This window comes from Plasmodium malariae, assembly GCF_900090045.1.
Source record: "Plasmodium malariae genome assembly, contig: PmUG01_00_28, whole genome shotgun sequence".
In the NCBI taxonomy this organism is placed as follows: domain Eukaryota; phylum Apicomplexa; class Aconoidasida; order Haemosporida; family Plasmodiidae; genus Plasmodium; species Plasmodium malariae.
The window spans coordinates 25,226-42,676 of NW_021638300.1; the positions used below are offsets into that span (position 1 = coordinate 25,226).

At 19.1% G+C, this 17,451-nt stretch overlaps 2 protein-coding genes across 2 annotated transcripts; both read right to left on the bottom strand.

Annotated features, from left to right (window-relative positions):
• Nucleotides 1-1,692: 1,692 nt before the first annotated feature.
• Nucleotides 1,693-2,477, bottom strand: PmUG01_00053900 (fam-l protein; the record flags this gene model as incomplete). Its single annotated transcript, XM_029004400.1, has 2 exons — nt 1,693-2,268; nt 2,433-2,477. The coding sequence occupies 2 exons, from the start codon at nt 2,475-2,477 to the stop codon at nt 1,693-1,695; spliced, it is 621 nt and encodes a 206-aa protein (XP_028859064.1).
• Nucleotides 2,478-12,952: 10,475 nt separating this feature from the next.
• Nucleotides 12,953-13,937, bottom strand: PmUG01_00054000 (fam-l protein; the record flags this gene model as incomplete). The annotated part of the gene is made up of 2 exons (XM_029004411.1): nt 12,953-13,735; nt 13,863-13,937. 2 exons carry the CDS (start codon nt 13,935-13,937, stop codon nt 12,953-12,955), a joined length of 858 nt encoding a protein of 285 aa, XP_028859065.1.
• Nucleotides 13,938-17,451: the final 3,514 nt, after the last annotated feature.

Genomic DNA, 17,451 nt, shown 5'->3' on the forward strand with positions numbered 1-17,451 from the left:
TGTTGTTCTAGAATTAAAGTATAGTTTGTAAACAGTTTTTATGCATTAAAATATGTTTAGTTTTATCCTAATTAAATAAATACAAGGTGAATTATGGCTGTATATATATATCTTCCTATTAATTTTGCAATGTTTCTTGCATTCACTGTACAATCGATAACGTTTTCGTTACTGCATTATACTAAATACATCATTTATTTTAATATATTGTTGTTCTAATAAATAATAATTTCAATAATGTACCTAATATAATGAAATTAATTTTTCTTCTTTAAATATAATTTTTTTCTAAATAATAATAAAAATATACTTACATTTACAGCAGAAATTTAATCCATAACTTTTGAATAATATGCATTCTTCTATTATATTTCCTTTAAATGTTACATTTTTCCTCTTATACTCCTAGGAATTATACTTTAACAAATGCTTTACATTTTAATAATAAATTATGTTGATAAAATTTCATGATTTTATTTATGTGCCTTTTATGATATAATGATTTATAATGTTTCTACAATTACATGTATCTATAAAGTTAATCCATTTGTTATACTATATGCTCAAATATTATATAAGTTTATATGAATATATACAAGTAATTGAAAGAAAAAAAATGAACTTTTGTTAATTTTATTATTACAATTAATACTTGTTGCAATAGAACTGTTTATTTCCCTGAACACTGATTTTATATATATAATAATTTTAAACTATAAACGTTTCATATATGTATACTTTTTACATGATTGGATTATATCATATATTGTACTGATAAAAACATTTTTATAGTGATTCATTAATATTAACATGATTCTTTATTTAGTTCATTCAAAATGTTATTTCGCTTGTATTAATACATTTTTCTGTTATAAAACTTACATATATAAAAGGATAAACTTCATAGTTTATTTTAAATAACATTACTTATATATATCAATACAACAATGTATATTCACTTAATTTCATTAAATACAATACAAGACATATATTTACAATATAAAAACAGTAATACAATTTTTATAAATACTCCTATAAATAATAATTTTATTCTCGAGTATGAGAAAAAATAGAAAGTATAATTTCTTATAGTTCAAATATAAATTAAAGAAGGACTTCAATAAAATTATGTGAGTTATCCTATTATATTTTAATTATAACTCATAAACTTATATTTTATATAAAAACCTATTTATGTATACAAATATATATACAATAAAACAAAATATTTAATTAAACTGAAAAAATACATTAAAGTATACATTTAAAAACATGAAAAAATTCAAATCAAAGAAAAATACTAAAAAGATAATATTTTTAGATTACAGTGCACAAAATATAATACTTATAGTTAGGTCCACTCATAAAATTATAAAATTTAAGTAATAACAGGTAAAATTAATAAATACATAACTAAAAATATTATATATGTTCGTTTATGTTAACGAATTCATTGCATAAAAAAATATATAACATTCTATTCATTATATCTTTTCCTAAATTTAATTTTTTCATATTTCTTAACTTTTTTATGGTAATAAATAACCCCTGATATAATTGTGACACCTAATATAATGAAAGGTATGACATATAATAAAAAGTCAAAAAATTGATAAACATAAGTATAACCGTATATAAATTTCACAATATTAGCCCCGTCTGATACTTTATATTCTTAATTTATCCCCTGATTTAAATAACCAATTTAAAGGCGAATTTCTTCAAAAACGAATGTAAAGAACTGTACCAAAATTTACTAGCGTATAAATTCAATATTTCACACAACCCTTTTACGAGTCCAAAACTATTTGATAGATCTAATATAAACGTTATTAATAAAAATAATAACAATAATAAAGGCAAAACGATCCTTAATGAACATTTTTTACGCATTATTTTTTTGTAAATTTTATTACTAATTGTTCTGTTGTTTCTAAGAAAATCTACGTAATCAAGTTCCTTGAATATTTTTTTTTCTAAATTGGAATATTTATTTGTTTCAAATATACATGATTTATTTTTTTTATTTTTCTTATGGCCTCTTGTACTCATAGATGAACTTCCACATGATTGCTTCTTTTTATATTCGTCCCATTTTTCATTATTATTTATATCTTTTTTATCTTGTACTCCATTTTGTACCTCTTCTTTTAAACATACTGTAGTTGAAAGCTTATCGCGCTTATATTTTGCCATTAGACGATAATTCCTTTTATATAAGTTACTACGATTATTGTAGCTTTCAACTAACGATTTGTTAAATTCACTCTAAAAAAAAATAAAAAAAAAGATTATTCATCAAATGTATAAATTCGTACAAAAACAAAAACAAATAAAAATAAAATACGAAAAATAAAACTAGCACACATATCCTTAAATAGTGATATTATACTGTAGAAATATAATGACATATCCAAATTAATAGGTTAGACGTTAATAATTTTAATAAATAACAGCGACTTAATTTTTTGTTCCATGATATAAGTATTTAATACGGTAGTAAACTCCGAAATGATATAATTAAGAATAATATAATATACTTTTAATCCTATAGAACTATATTATTCTTATTTAATTTTTTTTCCTTATTATAAAATCATAAAAATTATTGTATAAGTGCAATTTGTTTTATAACAAAGAAAAAAATATATAAGTGCAATAATATATTCTAAAATTGTTATGTTAATACTGTTTATAATGAAGTAAATTTACAAAATATAATATAAAATAAATTCAATTATAAATATTCAAAACATATAAATTATTTATTTAATGTAGTAAGCTAATAAAATAATTATTTTTACTAAATTACAAAATAAAAAAAAAAATCATATATATGATTTTATAATATTTCTAACTATAGAGTACATATAGAATATAGAGAATATAGACAATACATTATTCTCTGCACTGATTGAAGTACTACTGAATTAACTTATATTTTCTTATTAACATTTATAACTTTATAACGTTTATATTATGGAAAAACTTGTTATACTAAGAATAATATTAATTATTATAACAATAAAATAATAAATGAAGAAAACAATATTTTGCACAACTTTTTGTTTTATTTTTTTGTATTATTATAATTGGTTTCTTAATAAATATATACTTTATTTAATGATCTGTGACATATTTATAACAACAAATTTATAGAAAATCGCTTAACTCACTTAACAAGTATATATTTAAAAGGTATATAAAAACTAATCCTTTACCTTATTAATTTAATTGTCCAAGGTTATTGTGTTCAATTAGATATAATTTATATTATTCTATATAAAAGAAAAATTTATAAATTTGTCGACCTTTTTTTATATTACTTTGTATTTTTTTTAGTGTTATATATATATATATATATATATATAAGAAGTATAAAAATAAAAAAATAACTATTTATAGTGTAATTTTTTACAAAGTATAATACATAAGAATATTATGGGTAATATAATTTAGTTCTTTAATTATTTCAGTGGTAAAATAAATATGGTTTTTTTGATATCATTATATATTTCACCTATATTTAAGTAATATTTTAGAATAGTTGTTAGCTCCAACAATTATATAAGATAAAAAGTGATGTTAGAAATTCATAATCCCTCATTTAAAAATAATAATTCAAGAATTCTTAAATCGATAATATTCCACTTATAATTTACAATTTAAAGGAAAATTACATTATTATTTATTCATATTTTCATACATGAACAATACAGAAATTTTATTCCAAAAATGATTACATCAAATAGGTTATGAAACATACATTTCGCATAATAAATTTTTTATAAATATGACTTTTTATATATACTTTTAAATAAAAAATACATATAAACACAAAAACAAATATGTTTTTGATTTTATTATATGAAGAGTAACATAATATATTGAAATTTAAACTAATATACAAAAATTTATTTAACAGATCATTCAAATTATCACTTAAAACCATAAAAAATATAAAAAATATAATTTATAAAAATAAAAATCACTTTACTAGATTAATGAAGTAAAATTAACTATGATTTTATATGTTAAATTAAACCATAACATATTTATCATAATGAAAATATGCATGATACATATTATATATATAATTTTTTCTTATGAAGCACACATTTATATTGTAAATATAGAGAAATATCAATTTTACATTTATATGTTTAGAAAAAAAAATATATATATATATATACAATGCATAAGAGTATTAAATTACGTCAATATAATTCATTATTATAATAAGGATAATTTTGAAACATTTTAAATACTAAAAATATTTAATATATTTTCCTTTACTTTGTATATCTATATGTATTTCTATATATTCAGGGAGCATAAGAATAGAATTATAATTATACAACAGTTGTTTTTAATAAGAATATAATATCATTAAGTACATAGAAAGATTTCATTAGGTTCATGAAAAATATTATTTCAGAAAACAATATATGAAATGTAAATAGGATATAATTTAATTTTCTCATATTCTAATGATTTATTTTAAAATGTTTACCAGTTTATAAATAGCCAATAAATTACAATATAAAGTAATTATCTATATTTAAGTTATACCTTATTAGAGTAAATAATTTTCTTTGTAACACTTAATCTAATAAACAATATATTTAATAACGGAATAAGAAATAAAAAATTAACAAAAATATTATAAATGAAAATATTCCCATATAGTAAATAATAATGAGATACTCATAAATGATGAATAATTTATACTTTTTTTGTGTGTAGTATTGATATATTTTCGGCATTAATATATATAACTAAATCCTCTATATAATTGTTTTTCAAAAACAAAAATATATTTATCACTGCAAATGACTCATATAATAAACTCTCATTTCTTGACTAATTTATTTTATGTAGTATTTGAATTATATTTAACCTTACGCTAACCTTTTCAACCATAAGCCCATTTAACATAATCATCTTCATTCTCTTTATCATTTATCCAAATTGATATAATATATCTTTAATAGTATATTATTTGTACCTTACTCATTTTCTGATAATAATATGTCAGTTGTTCAGTTTAAGGTTCGATCCTTTCTGCTCTAATTATCTAAAGATTTACCTAAGGTACACTACAATGAAAAAAATTATATTTTTATTATTTATGATATGATAAATTTACTTACGTATAACGAATATTTACTTATAAGTATATTTTAGGTGAGTTATCAAAAAATATAAGGCAAATTTTTATCTATACTATCATTACACCTCATAATATAAATTCGAACAACTCCAAATAAAAAATAGAGGTAAGGATTATTTGTCTTTTTTCATATTAGTATAATTTAATGCTACAATATATTTAATTAAGGAAAATAATAATAGTTTATCTACAAAATAGCGATAAATACGTATATTTTTTTACATTGTTATATTATATTTTAAAAAAGCACAAAATTACATAAATAAAGTAAAAATATAGAGTATAAAAAGGCAAACATAATTTTAAATACATTTTTGTAAATATATTCAAAAACGTTATAAAAAAAGAACCATAAAATAAATCATTTTTTTTAAATCTAATATAATTCATAAATGCTCAAAAAAAAAAAAAAAAATATACATATATATATATATTAATGGTCTAACAGGACAATTCTAAATTTTTATTAGCAGTAATTTCCATAAGACAATTAAAATAAAATAACTATTTTAGTTCATATGAATTTTATTTCATAATTAAAATAAAAAAAATACATGCGCTGAGAATACGTACATTAGCTTATACTAGGAATATATTCATTTATTTTGTTCATTACCATCCTAAGAATACGCTTACTTTATTGTATAGTTTATACCTTAAAATAATCATCTTATAATTGCAAAACATTTATTGCTGCATAGCATACAATAGTATTAATACTACTGAACGGAAACAAAAAATGACAAAATTTTAAAGGGCATATATTTAACATAGCATGTAATATAAACCTACCTTATTCAGAGAATTTATATTGTAATTATATAAAAATTATACTCAAGGATTTAGTTTACATACAAACTTTTCTGTTTTAAAAAATATTTTCCATTATAACACTTTTATATGTTTGTTCCATATTATTATAAATGCATATTATAACTGTTATATAATTTAAAATAATGCATTTTATTTATCATCACTAAAGTAAAATTTATTAAATCTAAGAATTAAATAATTTATATTTATTTATAATGTTATTTTTTAAATAAAAAAATATTAATTTATAGGTTCTATAGAAGTGAAAAAATTAAAAAAGAAAAATGTAATAAAATAACACTTTTACTAAATAGGTTGCTTAAAAATTAATTCCATTAAAAAATCATTGTAAAAAAATAATAACCTTAAGAAATACAATGAAATAAGATATAAAAAAATATACAATAAAATTTAGAAAAATATTTAATGCATTTCTTCAAATTTTGACATTTTTACGGAGGAGATAAAAACTTATCTATTTTCTATTTATTTAATAATAAATATTACCCATAATCTTATATTAAACTACATATATTAACATAAAATAAATTAGATGTTTTGTAAAATCTATCTATAAAAGCAGAAACAGTTATATTCCATAATACTTTTTGAATAGAGTAAATATAGATAGTTATAAAAACACAGTGTATATATATATTATTTTGATGATATAATGATAAATTGAAACTAATGTAAGTTAACAAATTTCCTTTCTAAAAAATAATTAAAAAACAATATATAAAATCTTTAAATTTATAATAGACTATATAATACATATTAAATTTTAATATTACACAAAAATGAGATCGTAGTCTTTTTTATTTCAGATTTTCATATTTACGTAGTATATATATACATACAGATAGATATAACTGCATTCAAAAAGATTTATTTTTTAGTATCTTTAAATAATTTTCTTATCTGGATCTCCATTTGTAAAAATTTTCAAATTTGTGTTTATATAAAAATGTATAATGGCGCAACATATTAATAAATGCCATCTATTAGAGAGAATATATAATTATAAAAATTGGGTAAAATCGTAAGATTCATTTATATAACTATTCCCTAAATATACTTATAACTAATATAGTTGAAAATTCTTAAGGTTTTTGTTTTTTCCTAAATTAGTTTATGCATGTTCGAACTATTAAAAATATTCACATCAATTTAAATTATATAATTTTTCATATTCAACAAAATGAAAGAAAATTAAATATAAAATTGTCGTTTTTTTTGAAATATATTATTTCCTGAGTGAACAAGTACGACATGAAGTAGTATAATAATTAAATATATTTATTTATTGTATATATGTATATCTATTAATTCATATATATTTATATTAATACCATAATATTTTTAAAATTATTGAAGATAAAATGTCAATTTTAATAATCATTTATCATATATACAACGTATGATATAATGGATTAGGTTTCTTTTAATTTAGCGTGTTCTTAATATTATAATGAGTCATATGTGTTTTTTTATTTTAATATTTTATTTAAAAATTAATTTATTCGTTCTATACATATTTTCATTGAAATTACTATTTTCACATGATTATATTATGTAATATTTTTGCAGTATCACACATAATATAACTATTGAATCTTATCAACAATACTAGTACACTATGATTTCTTTTGAAGCAAGTCCATAAAAACATATGTGTATTAAAATAATCAATAAATTAGAACCATTATGTGTTTTATTCATGTGCATTTTATATTAATCTAGAATTTTACAAACATATTTTTTTTAATTAATATATTTTTTTCAAAATATATTTAACACTTTCTTACTGTGCCTTGGTTTCTGTGCATATAACTAACGTAATTCTTACAGGAAAAAAAAATTAATGTATAATTTTTTCCTTTTTCTGTGTTCCATATGTATTCATTCATTACATGAAAACTTGCATATGTAATTTCCTTGTTTATATTTTTATTAGTACATGTGTGTACTTCTTTGCATATTTTTTTAAATATACTGAATATTTGAACATATGTATCAGAATATAAGTACAGTTTGTGTATATGTACACTTATTTACTTATACTAAATGTTTTCTATAATACTACGACGAACTAATAACTTTCAAGTTTTTGCTTATACCTTTACTCTTTATACTTCTGTATTATTTATATTCTTTTTTTTGCTTCGTCGTGCTTACGATGAATGCATTAACTAATATCTTTATAAAGTTCTTTAAAAGAGATTATTAAATGTACATTAGCAATTCAGACTAAACATAGAATGGGCTACAGTTAAATGAATTTCCTTTCCAAATAGACAATTTAAAAACCTCATTGTTCAAATTACTCATAGTATATATTTTTTTTATCCTTTTTCTTTATTTACATCTGTAAGAAAAGTAACTTTTTCAAAGAACTTTATTCATTGTTGTTCTTTTCCCTTTTCATTTATCTGAATTTTATCTTCCATTGCATTCTCTCCTTTGTAAATGAACTTACTCTAATTTGTTCACATCTATAACGGATTAACGTAAGTTGGTAATGCCATTAATATCATGTAAATAAATTTCCAATGTGCAAAAGATTGTATACATATATATATGTACACATGATTTCCTTTTTATGATTTTTAATATAAATAAACTAACACATACAAAGACAAAGAGTGTAACAAAAAAAGAATATATATGCGTGAGCGTTGTATGCATAGATAAGCATCTAATCATGAACAATGCTCTCATACTAAGGTTCATATATATTAACTTAGTTATTTCCTCAAATTGTTTAAGTTATTAACATAAAATTGTCATTCTATGATAAATTCCTTATTCAATTTACTTTGCTTTAAAGAGATTAAATAAGCATTATTGTTTTTACGAAAGTATTTTTCTTATGTGTTCTTTCATTCGTATCACACATAACGTGTACAACAACATAAAAAAAAAATTTCATATATATATATCAACCTAAGCCATAATAAGGAACTGCTGTAATGATTTCGTAAAATGAAATAGATAAATCCAAAAGTAAAAAATACATCTCATTTGTTTAATTAGTTATTATTTTTATGTATTCTCTCTTTAGGCTGGAAAACTTTCTTACAACCCTGTTAATAATATAGATATATAATTCAAAGTGTTTTTTCATGTTTAAAAATAAAGATTCATTTTTTGAAATATACAAAGCATATGTATTGAAATATGTAAATGGATACCTTACCTTATGTAAGTATACGTATTTACCCATTCACCTATAAGCATTTACATACATACATATTCATATGCACATGTACATATGCACATTCATATGCACACATATATGTACACAGTGTAGCAGTATTGTTAACACAAATAAATACTTTGAAAACAAATGTTTTCTACTTTAATATCTGTAATATGTCAGAAAGTACATAATTACTTTCTTATTTTATGGATTTTAAGCTTTTTATACCAAATAAGGTAAGCAATAATAAATTAAAGAAACGTTGCAAAGAGTTAAATTTCCCTTTTTTCTTTTTATCTCTTTTTCATAAAATATGTATATGTAGATCTATCTTCCTCCTTAAAAACAAATTTGTAATTGTTTTATTAACATAGAAAGAAGAGGGGAGAAGAAAAATCACTCCAAAATTTTACTGTTATAGTTATATATTTTGTATTATTATAAATAACATTTCTTGTTATGTTACTTTTTTTTATTTTTCTTATTTTCTTTTTTTTTAAATCACTAATTCAGCATCTCGTAAGATATGATATTGCTTTTTCTTTATTTTCAACTTTGTCGGCGTAACAACCTTACTGGATGAATAAGTTTTCTTGATACATATACATATACATATAACCTCAAAAAATATATAGAAATGTTTAGGATTACCATATTGATAAGGTTTACATATGCATATTATTAATTTTTGCATTTCTTGCTTTTTAAATTATTAAAATTTATGCATGTAAACTCCACTAATATATAGATCTACAATGAAAAGCAACACACCAAACACAAAAAATAAAGCAAAATTTAGAATTATAGTTACATATATCATAATAATTGTTATAACACTCTAAGGTTATACTAACAATTCAGGAACTTTGTCACAATTACGAAATGCAAGTTATGCTCTATCTTATTTCAGAAAATTTTTGCATGCGATAATTTTATTTATATTTAATAATATTTTATATTTTAATTTTTAGAAAATTAAATGCAAAAAAAAAAAATTTGAGGTAAAACGGAGAGATAGAAGAGTGAGATGAAAATGAGAAGTTAAATTATTAAGTAAATAACATTTTAGGGATATATACATATGTAATTTGTATCTTTTAATCATGAACATATGTTCATATTTGAAAAAATATTCAAACAAGGTTAAAAAAAAAATAATATAGTTATAATTAAAAGAACAACCGTAACACGAAAAATTAAAAAAGAACTTTATTCTTTTTTTTTTGATCGTAGAAAATTTAACTTAATTTTCTATTTCAATGCTAAATATACTCAATATAATTTACTAATTTCCCTCCTCGGCATTGTAATAAACGAGAATTTTGTGTCATAAAAAATTCATGTACCCTATAAAAATACATATAAATGGAAAACTAATGATCTTAAGGGATAAAAATAAATAATTTACAAATATGTCTTTTAAATGATATGGAACATTTTTATTATGATGTTATTTCATTTAACTATACAGTTCTAATTAAAATAGTTTTTATACATTATATTAAAGAGTCTTTTAGTAATACATCTCTCTTTTGCACCCGGTAAGAATGTTTTTTCTTTAATTTAATATGATTTCTCAATTTTTTCCATATAAACCGTACCTTTTTAATTATCAATTATTAATATTATTAAATATTAATAGATGATTAAAAAATAAAAAATAAAAAATTTTGAATACATATTTTTGTAAAAAATATAATATAATAAATTTCTTTAATTGTTAAAAAAAAAAAGAAAAATTAAAATAAGTTTACATTTTTAATATTGAAGATTCAAGACACCTACTAATAGATATATGGGAATAAAAATCTGATAATATAATTTATGTAATAATTTACATTGTGTTATAAGTTAATATTTAGTTATTTTATTTTTCATATACACCTAAATATGTAACAGTATGAATTAATATAACGTCAAATTTTTTCATTTTTATAGAACATTTCTTTTTTATCTCTTATAAATAAAACTAAAAGAAAATATTGTACAATTCAAAAAAAAAAAAAAAAATATTATTATAATATAATTATTTTACATATTATATTACATAAACAAAAAAAAACATTTTAATAAAATATCGTAATAATTAATATTATAAAAAAAAATTACAAATAAATATTTTATATTAAAATTTTTATTATAAATCTCTTCACTTTCACCATACAGATTATTTCGCTTAGATAATTCTCATATTTTCTATCTCTTTAGTATATTTATTCAAACAAAAAAACTTGCTCGTGTTATTTTAACAGTTAAAAAATACTTTTTAATAGCAAGTAAATGTGATAACTAAAACGCATATTAAAATTATCTTATAATTTTCATTTGAATCCATTAAAAAAAATTTAATATATAAAATTTATTCATGAAAATTACTAGAAAAACTTTCATATATAAAATAATATACAGTACACTTAATTAATTAAAGCTTGTGCAAAAAATATGGCACTTCTTAATTTAACAATGTAAAATTTATGTAACCAAAAAAAAAATTATATATCTAAGAATTATCTAAAAATACATAATCCATATTTTTTGGAATTTCATTCTATTCAAAGTATGAGCATTATATATATTTATGTATTATTAATCTTGAATAAAGATAATATTCAAATTTATGTATATTTTTAAAATTATATTATCTCCTTAATCCATATCTTTATATATATGAAAAATAAGAAATATGTTCAAAAAATAATAACTATGTGTTATTAGAGAAAAAATATATATTTTTTCATTACTATTAATTATAATATAACTTCCTGCATATATACATAATATTTTATTATTATAAAAAAAAAAAATGAATTTATATATATTATCCATTAATATATGTTTACATATAATTCATTTAATTAATATTATAATAAAGTAATAGATAAAAATTATATACATTTTTTTTTTTTATAAATTTTAAATATAACATATATATAATTATACAGTTCAAAATTTAATAATACCTTAATTAAATTTAGCAATAAATAATACATCCAAGTTATTGTAATTGCAAATATATAGTTCCATAAGCTAGTAAATGAATATATATAATCAATTTTTAATAAGAATATTTGTTTATTATATATTTATAACTTCAATTTTATATTATCTATAAGATAATATAAGTGCACTATAATAATTTTTTTAATAATTATGTTTTGTAGCATATTTTTTATAAAACTTAATGTATGGATGTTATATTATGATTTCTACTCAACATAAAAAAAATATGCACAAATATCAACAAAACAAGATGCATTTACATTCTATCGCTAAATACCGAAGAGTATACATTTAATTCTAATTTAAAACCAGTAATACATTTTCTTAATAACTTAGAAAAATAATAATTTTATACTAGAACAGTATATACAATAGAAAGAACTTATTGGTTAAAATATAAATTATCACAAGAATTCTATAATATTATATGAATTTTTCTATTATATATTGATGTTAGTTCATATATATAAGGCTTTTATAAAAATGAATTTAAATAGTAAAAAAATATATATATTATTACATATATATTTAAGCTAACATAATATTTTATGTTAAGAATTGAAATATATTAAAACGTTAAAATTCACAAAAAAGTTAAGAATTTATTTTACACTTTTGTATAAAAGATGACATATATATGCAGGTTTATTTGTAAAATTTAATAATTATAGCTACATTTATTAAATAGATGACTAAAGATATTATAAATATTACTTCACATAAACAACTTCTTTATAAAAATAAATAAATATCTTAGCATTTAATTATTTTTTCGTGAACTTGATATTTTCAAATTTTTTAACTTTTTTATGGTAATAAACAATCCATAATATAAGTGTGATACCCAATATAATGAAAGGTAGGACATAAATTAGATAAACAAAAAAACTGCTTACATATGATTCAGTTACCTTTGTCACCTTTCCTCTCAATTCTCTTACTACTTCTGATGTCACAATGCTTTTCCCTTTCTTGAAGAACCAACCTAAATAAGAAGTCCTCAGAAATTCATGAAAATTGTTTATCCAGTCTGGTGTTAACATTGTCAAAAAGTAAAATAACCAATTTATAAACCCATTAGAACAAGAATAATCTAATATGAAGGATATTGGTAACAGAACAAACATTAATAAAGGTAATGCAAGTCGTAATCCGTACTTTTTACATATTATTTTTTTGTAAAGTTTATCACTAATCGTCCTATTGTTTTTAAGATAATTCTCATAATCAAGTTCCTTGAATATTTTTTTTTCTAAATGGGAATATTTTTTGGTTTCAAATATACAGCATTTATTTTTCATAAGATTTTTATGGTATTTCTCATTCTTTAATGAAGTTCTACGTGATATTTTCTTTTTTCCTGTGACCCCCATTTCGCTCTCATGTACATTATATTTTTCTTGTATTCCGTTATTTGGTATCTCTCGTATTAAACGTACATTACTTGAATACTTATCCTTTGTACATTTTGCTAGTAATCGATAATATCTTCCACACAATATTGTATCATGTTTGTATTTCTCTTCAAAACATGTGTTCCACTTGCTCTAAAAAAACAAAGAATATATTCATTATTTAAAATAATAATTAATTTTATTCAAACAAAAAGTATTAATAAAAAAAACACACAAAATTTTTGAATGAAACAAACTTAATTTAAAAATATTTCCTTACAGAATCATTATAAAATTGGGAGATCCAAGTTAATAGGACAAAGGCGACAATTTTAATAAATAAGAGTAACTTCATTGTTTGTTCCTTGACGTTAATTACTTATATTTTAATATATTCATAAAATAATAACTTAACAATAGTAAAATATTAATTTAATGTTAAAGGATAACTTATTATTGATTTAATTTCTTTTTTCTATTCTATTTTATTTTTTCTTAAAAACATGATAAAATATATATATATATAATTTTTTTGACAATAGAGACAAGTATAAATAACTTTAAATGTATATTATATAATTTTAATTTTATTTTTAAAAAACTAATTTTAATTTAAATAGAATAACTTGAATTTATCCCTAAACATTCTGAATATATGATTAAATTATTTAATAGAGTAACTAAATAATGTTTTAAATTAAAACTTTAAAAAATAAAATAATAAAAAAATATAAAATTTTTCATATTTATAAATATAGATTTGATGCAGAATATTAACTGTAAATACTATAGTATATGTAGAATATAGAATATATAGAATATAGATATTACACTATTCTCTACATTGAAATGATTATAACTAATTTTGACAATGTTTTATTATTAATATAATTGTATAAATATTATATATTGGAAAAACTTGTTATTATTGTTTAATGTTATTAATTTATATAATAATATTAATAATGATAAATATAAAAATCAAAATTTTAGCATAACATCATATGATATATTAATTATAACAATATCATTCTTTAATGTTCTATAATATATTTAAAATATTTAATGTATTATATGGAACCAAATATATAAAACGTTTCATATCTTATTGGTGAATAAATTATAATTTTTTGTTTTTCTATAACAATTTTTTAAATTTCTTATTTTTAATTATTTATAATTTATAATATTATATGTAAATGTAATATTTTAAAATTGTATACATAATATATTATTTTTTTTTTTTTAATCATATATATAAAGAATAAATGTTAATATATATTCTGATGAACAATAAAATAAACAAGCTGAAAAAATAATGTAATTTTCAAATATATATATTATTACGATTATTTTTTCAATACATAATAAAAAGTATTTTTTTCCAAAAGGAATCAGTTATTTGATATATGCTTTTACATAATCTATTAGAATATTTCCATATATTTTTTATTTTTCCTTTATCAGGAACAATTTATAGACAATTTATTTCATTATATCTTCATTCTCTTTCATGTCACATATTTTCTTATGGTTACGCCTTTGTAAGCTTTTCTCTATTACTCTTATAGTATTTGTATTCATAAATTTTTTTTTTAATTCAGATAAATTAGCATGTTTAAACCAAAATGATTCTTTTTAATAATAATTCCTCGTCAAAAATGTTCTTACCTTGACAAAAAGTTCTTCAAGCTTATATATTTACAATTCATTTTTTTCATCATGTTTAACATGATTATTTTATATCTTCCTTTGTATCTGAAGGATTTTATTTTTTATTGAAATAATTTAAACTCTTCATATTTTTGATTGGTAAATATAAAAAAAAGACATTTTGTTTTATGTGTATATTTTATTCATATGTTCTTCTAATTTCATTATATGTATTATTGCAAATAATTGTGCCGCTAATATTTTTATTTTACAATTATGAAATTCACTAAAATATTCTTTATCTTTTAAACTTCCTAAATTATTGTTAACGAACATTCTTTAACTCCGATACCACACATATGTATTTCTCTTTTATATATCTTAATCAATTTCATAAATCATCATTTAAAATATTATTCTAGTATGAATAATTTCTTCATTAGTCATTTATTTATTCATATTTCTACATTTTCTCTACAAAATATAAAGCAGTGAAATTTACAGTTCATAATGTTCACTTATCCTCTTATATATACATAAGTTTTTTTATTCATTCTTTCCATATAATCTATTAAATATGTAATTGAACTTATATGTTGCCTACTATTTTATTCTATAACTCGTTTTATATTTGTATAATAAATTAAAATTTCATAACGCATTTTTTAAATTCAAATTAAACTCATTTATACAATATATATAGTTGTTTTTTTTTCATGTTTTCCAAGTAATCCTACATATATTTCTAAATAATATCACTTTTTAAATACTCATTTATCATTTTTTCATTGATATGATACTTCTATATTTATATTCATAATACAGTTTTTATCCTTTTTTTTTTTTTTTTAAATATATTTCTATATTCATGTATAACCATTTCTTGATTTCAGCTATCCTTTTTACAATCTCAATGGCAACATAAGCTGTTGGATCCTTTTAAGTTTATGAAGGAAAATATTAATTACCTATTATTAATAGTTTATTAAATATTTTTTTTTTTTCTTAGTTTTTCATAAATTATAAGTATAAATAATGATATCAATAATTTGAGATTAGGTTTTTTCTATAAGCGGAATTTTATATAGAATATTGAGTTAAAAAGAACAATATGTAAAGGCTATTATGTTATATTAGAATCCATAGAAACTTTTTATTTTATATTTAATATTAGGTAAAAGTACTTATGTATTTTTTATTATTGTATATTAAAAACAAAGATTCTAATCTAGAATAAATACTATATAATTTCCTTTTTATTCTGTAACACCAACTTGAAGAATTACCTATGTACTAAAAAAGTAAATTAAAATTTGTTTTGAAACTATATATTAATATAAATTAATAAATTTTTAATAAAAATTTAATTTACATATTTTACATGGAAATGTACAAATTGTGTTTTATACTCTTGCATTTTATATATGGCAAACTTTATAAATGTAAAATCTCGTATTTGCAAACAAAAAAAAATATTAATACTTGACAAAATGTATCAAAAAATCTATAAATAATGTCATATTAATAATTGTTCTAAACAAAACGGCATGCTATGTAATATATCACATATAAGTACATTTAAAATCAGCAAAATAATGATAATTATGTATATTCATAATTAATTGGTGAATTTATAAAAATTCTTCAAAAGAATGAAATAGAAATATAAAAATATATTAAGATTAAAGCACAGAAATATAAAATTAAAGACAAATAGAGATTTCAATAAAATGAAAATAGTTATTAAAAAGAAGTTCCGTGAACTATGGTAATTTACAGTGAAGACAATAACTTTTTCAAAGACTTTTAATAATTATTCGTAAAAAAGGGCATATTGAATTAAGATGAAAAATAATAAAAAAATATAATTACTAAAATTATTAAAATATACATCACTACTGAATTAGAGGAATTCCTAATTTTTTCACATAATCAAAAATAAATAAGTTGTAGTTATATAATTACTTAACCTATGCATCTGAGAAGATGGCGTTTTAATCTTATCCTTTTTTGTTAAAAATACAAACACTTTCTTATATGAGAACAAAATACTTATGATTTCTATACTGTTAAAAATATTTTGATTCGTTAGTTATAAAATACATTCCATGAAATAATAAATGCGAATCATAGTTAATTTAAAATTTATATTACTTAAAAATGATTTTAATTATACCAATGAGATGTTATACGATATAAACATAAATAATATTAAA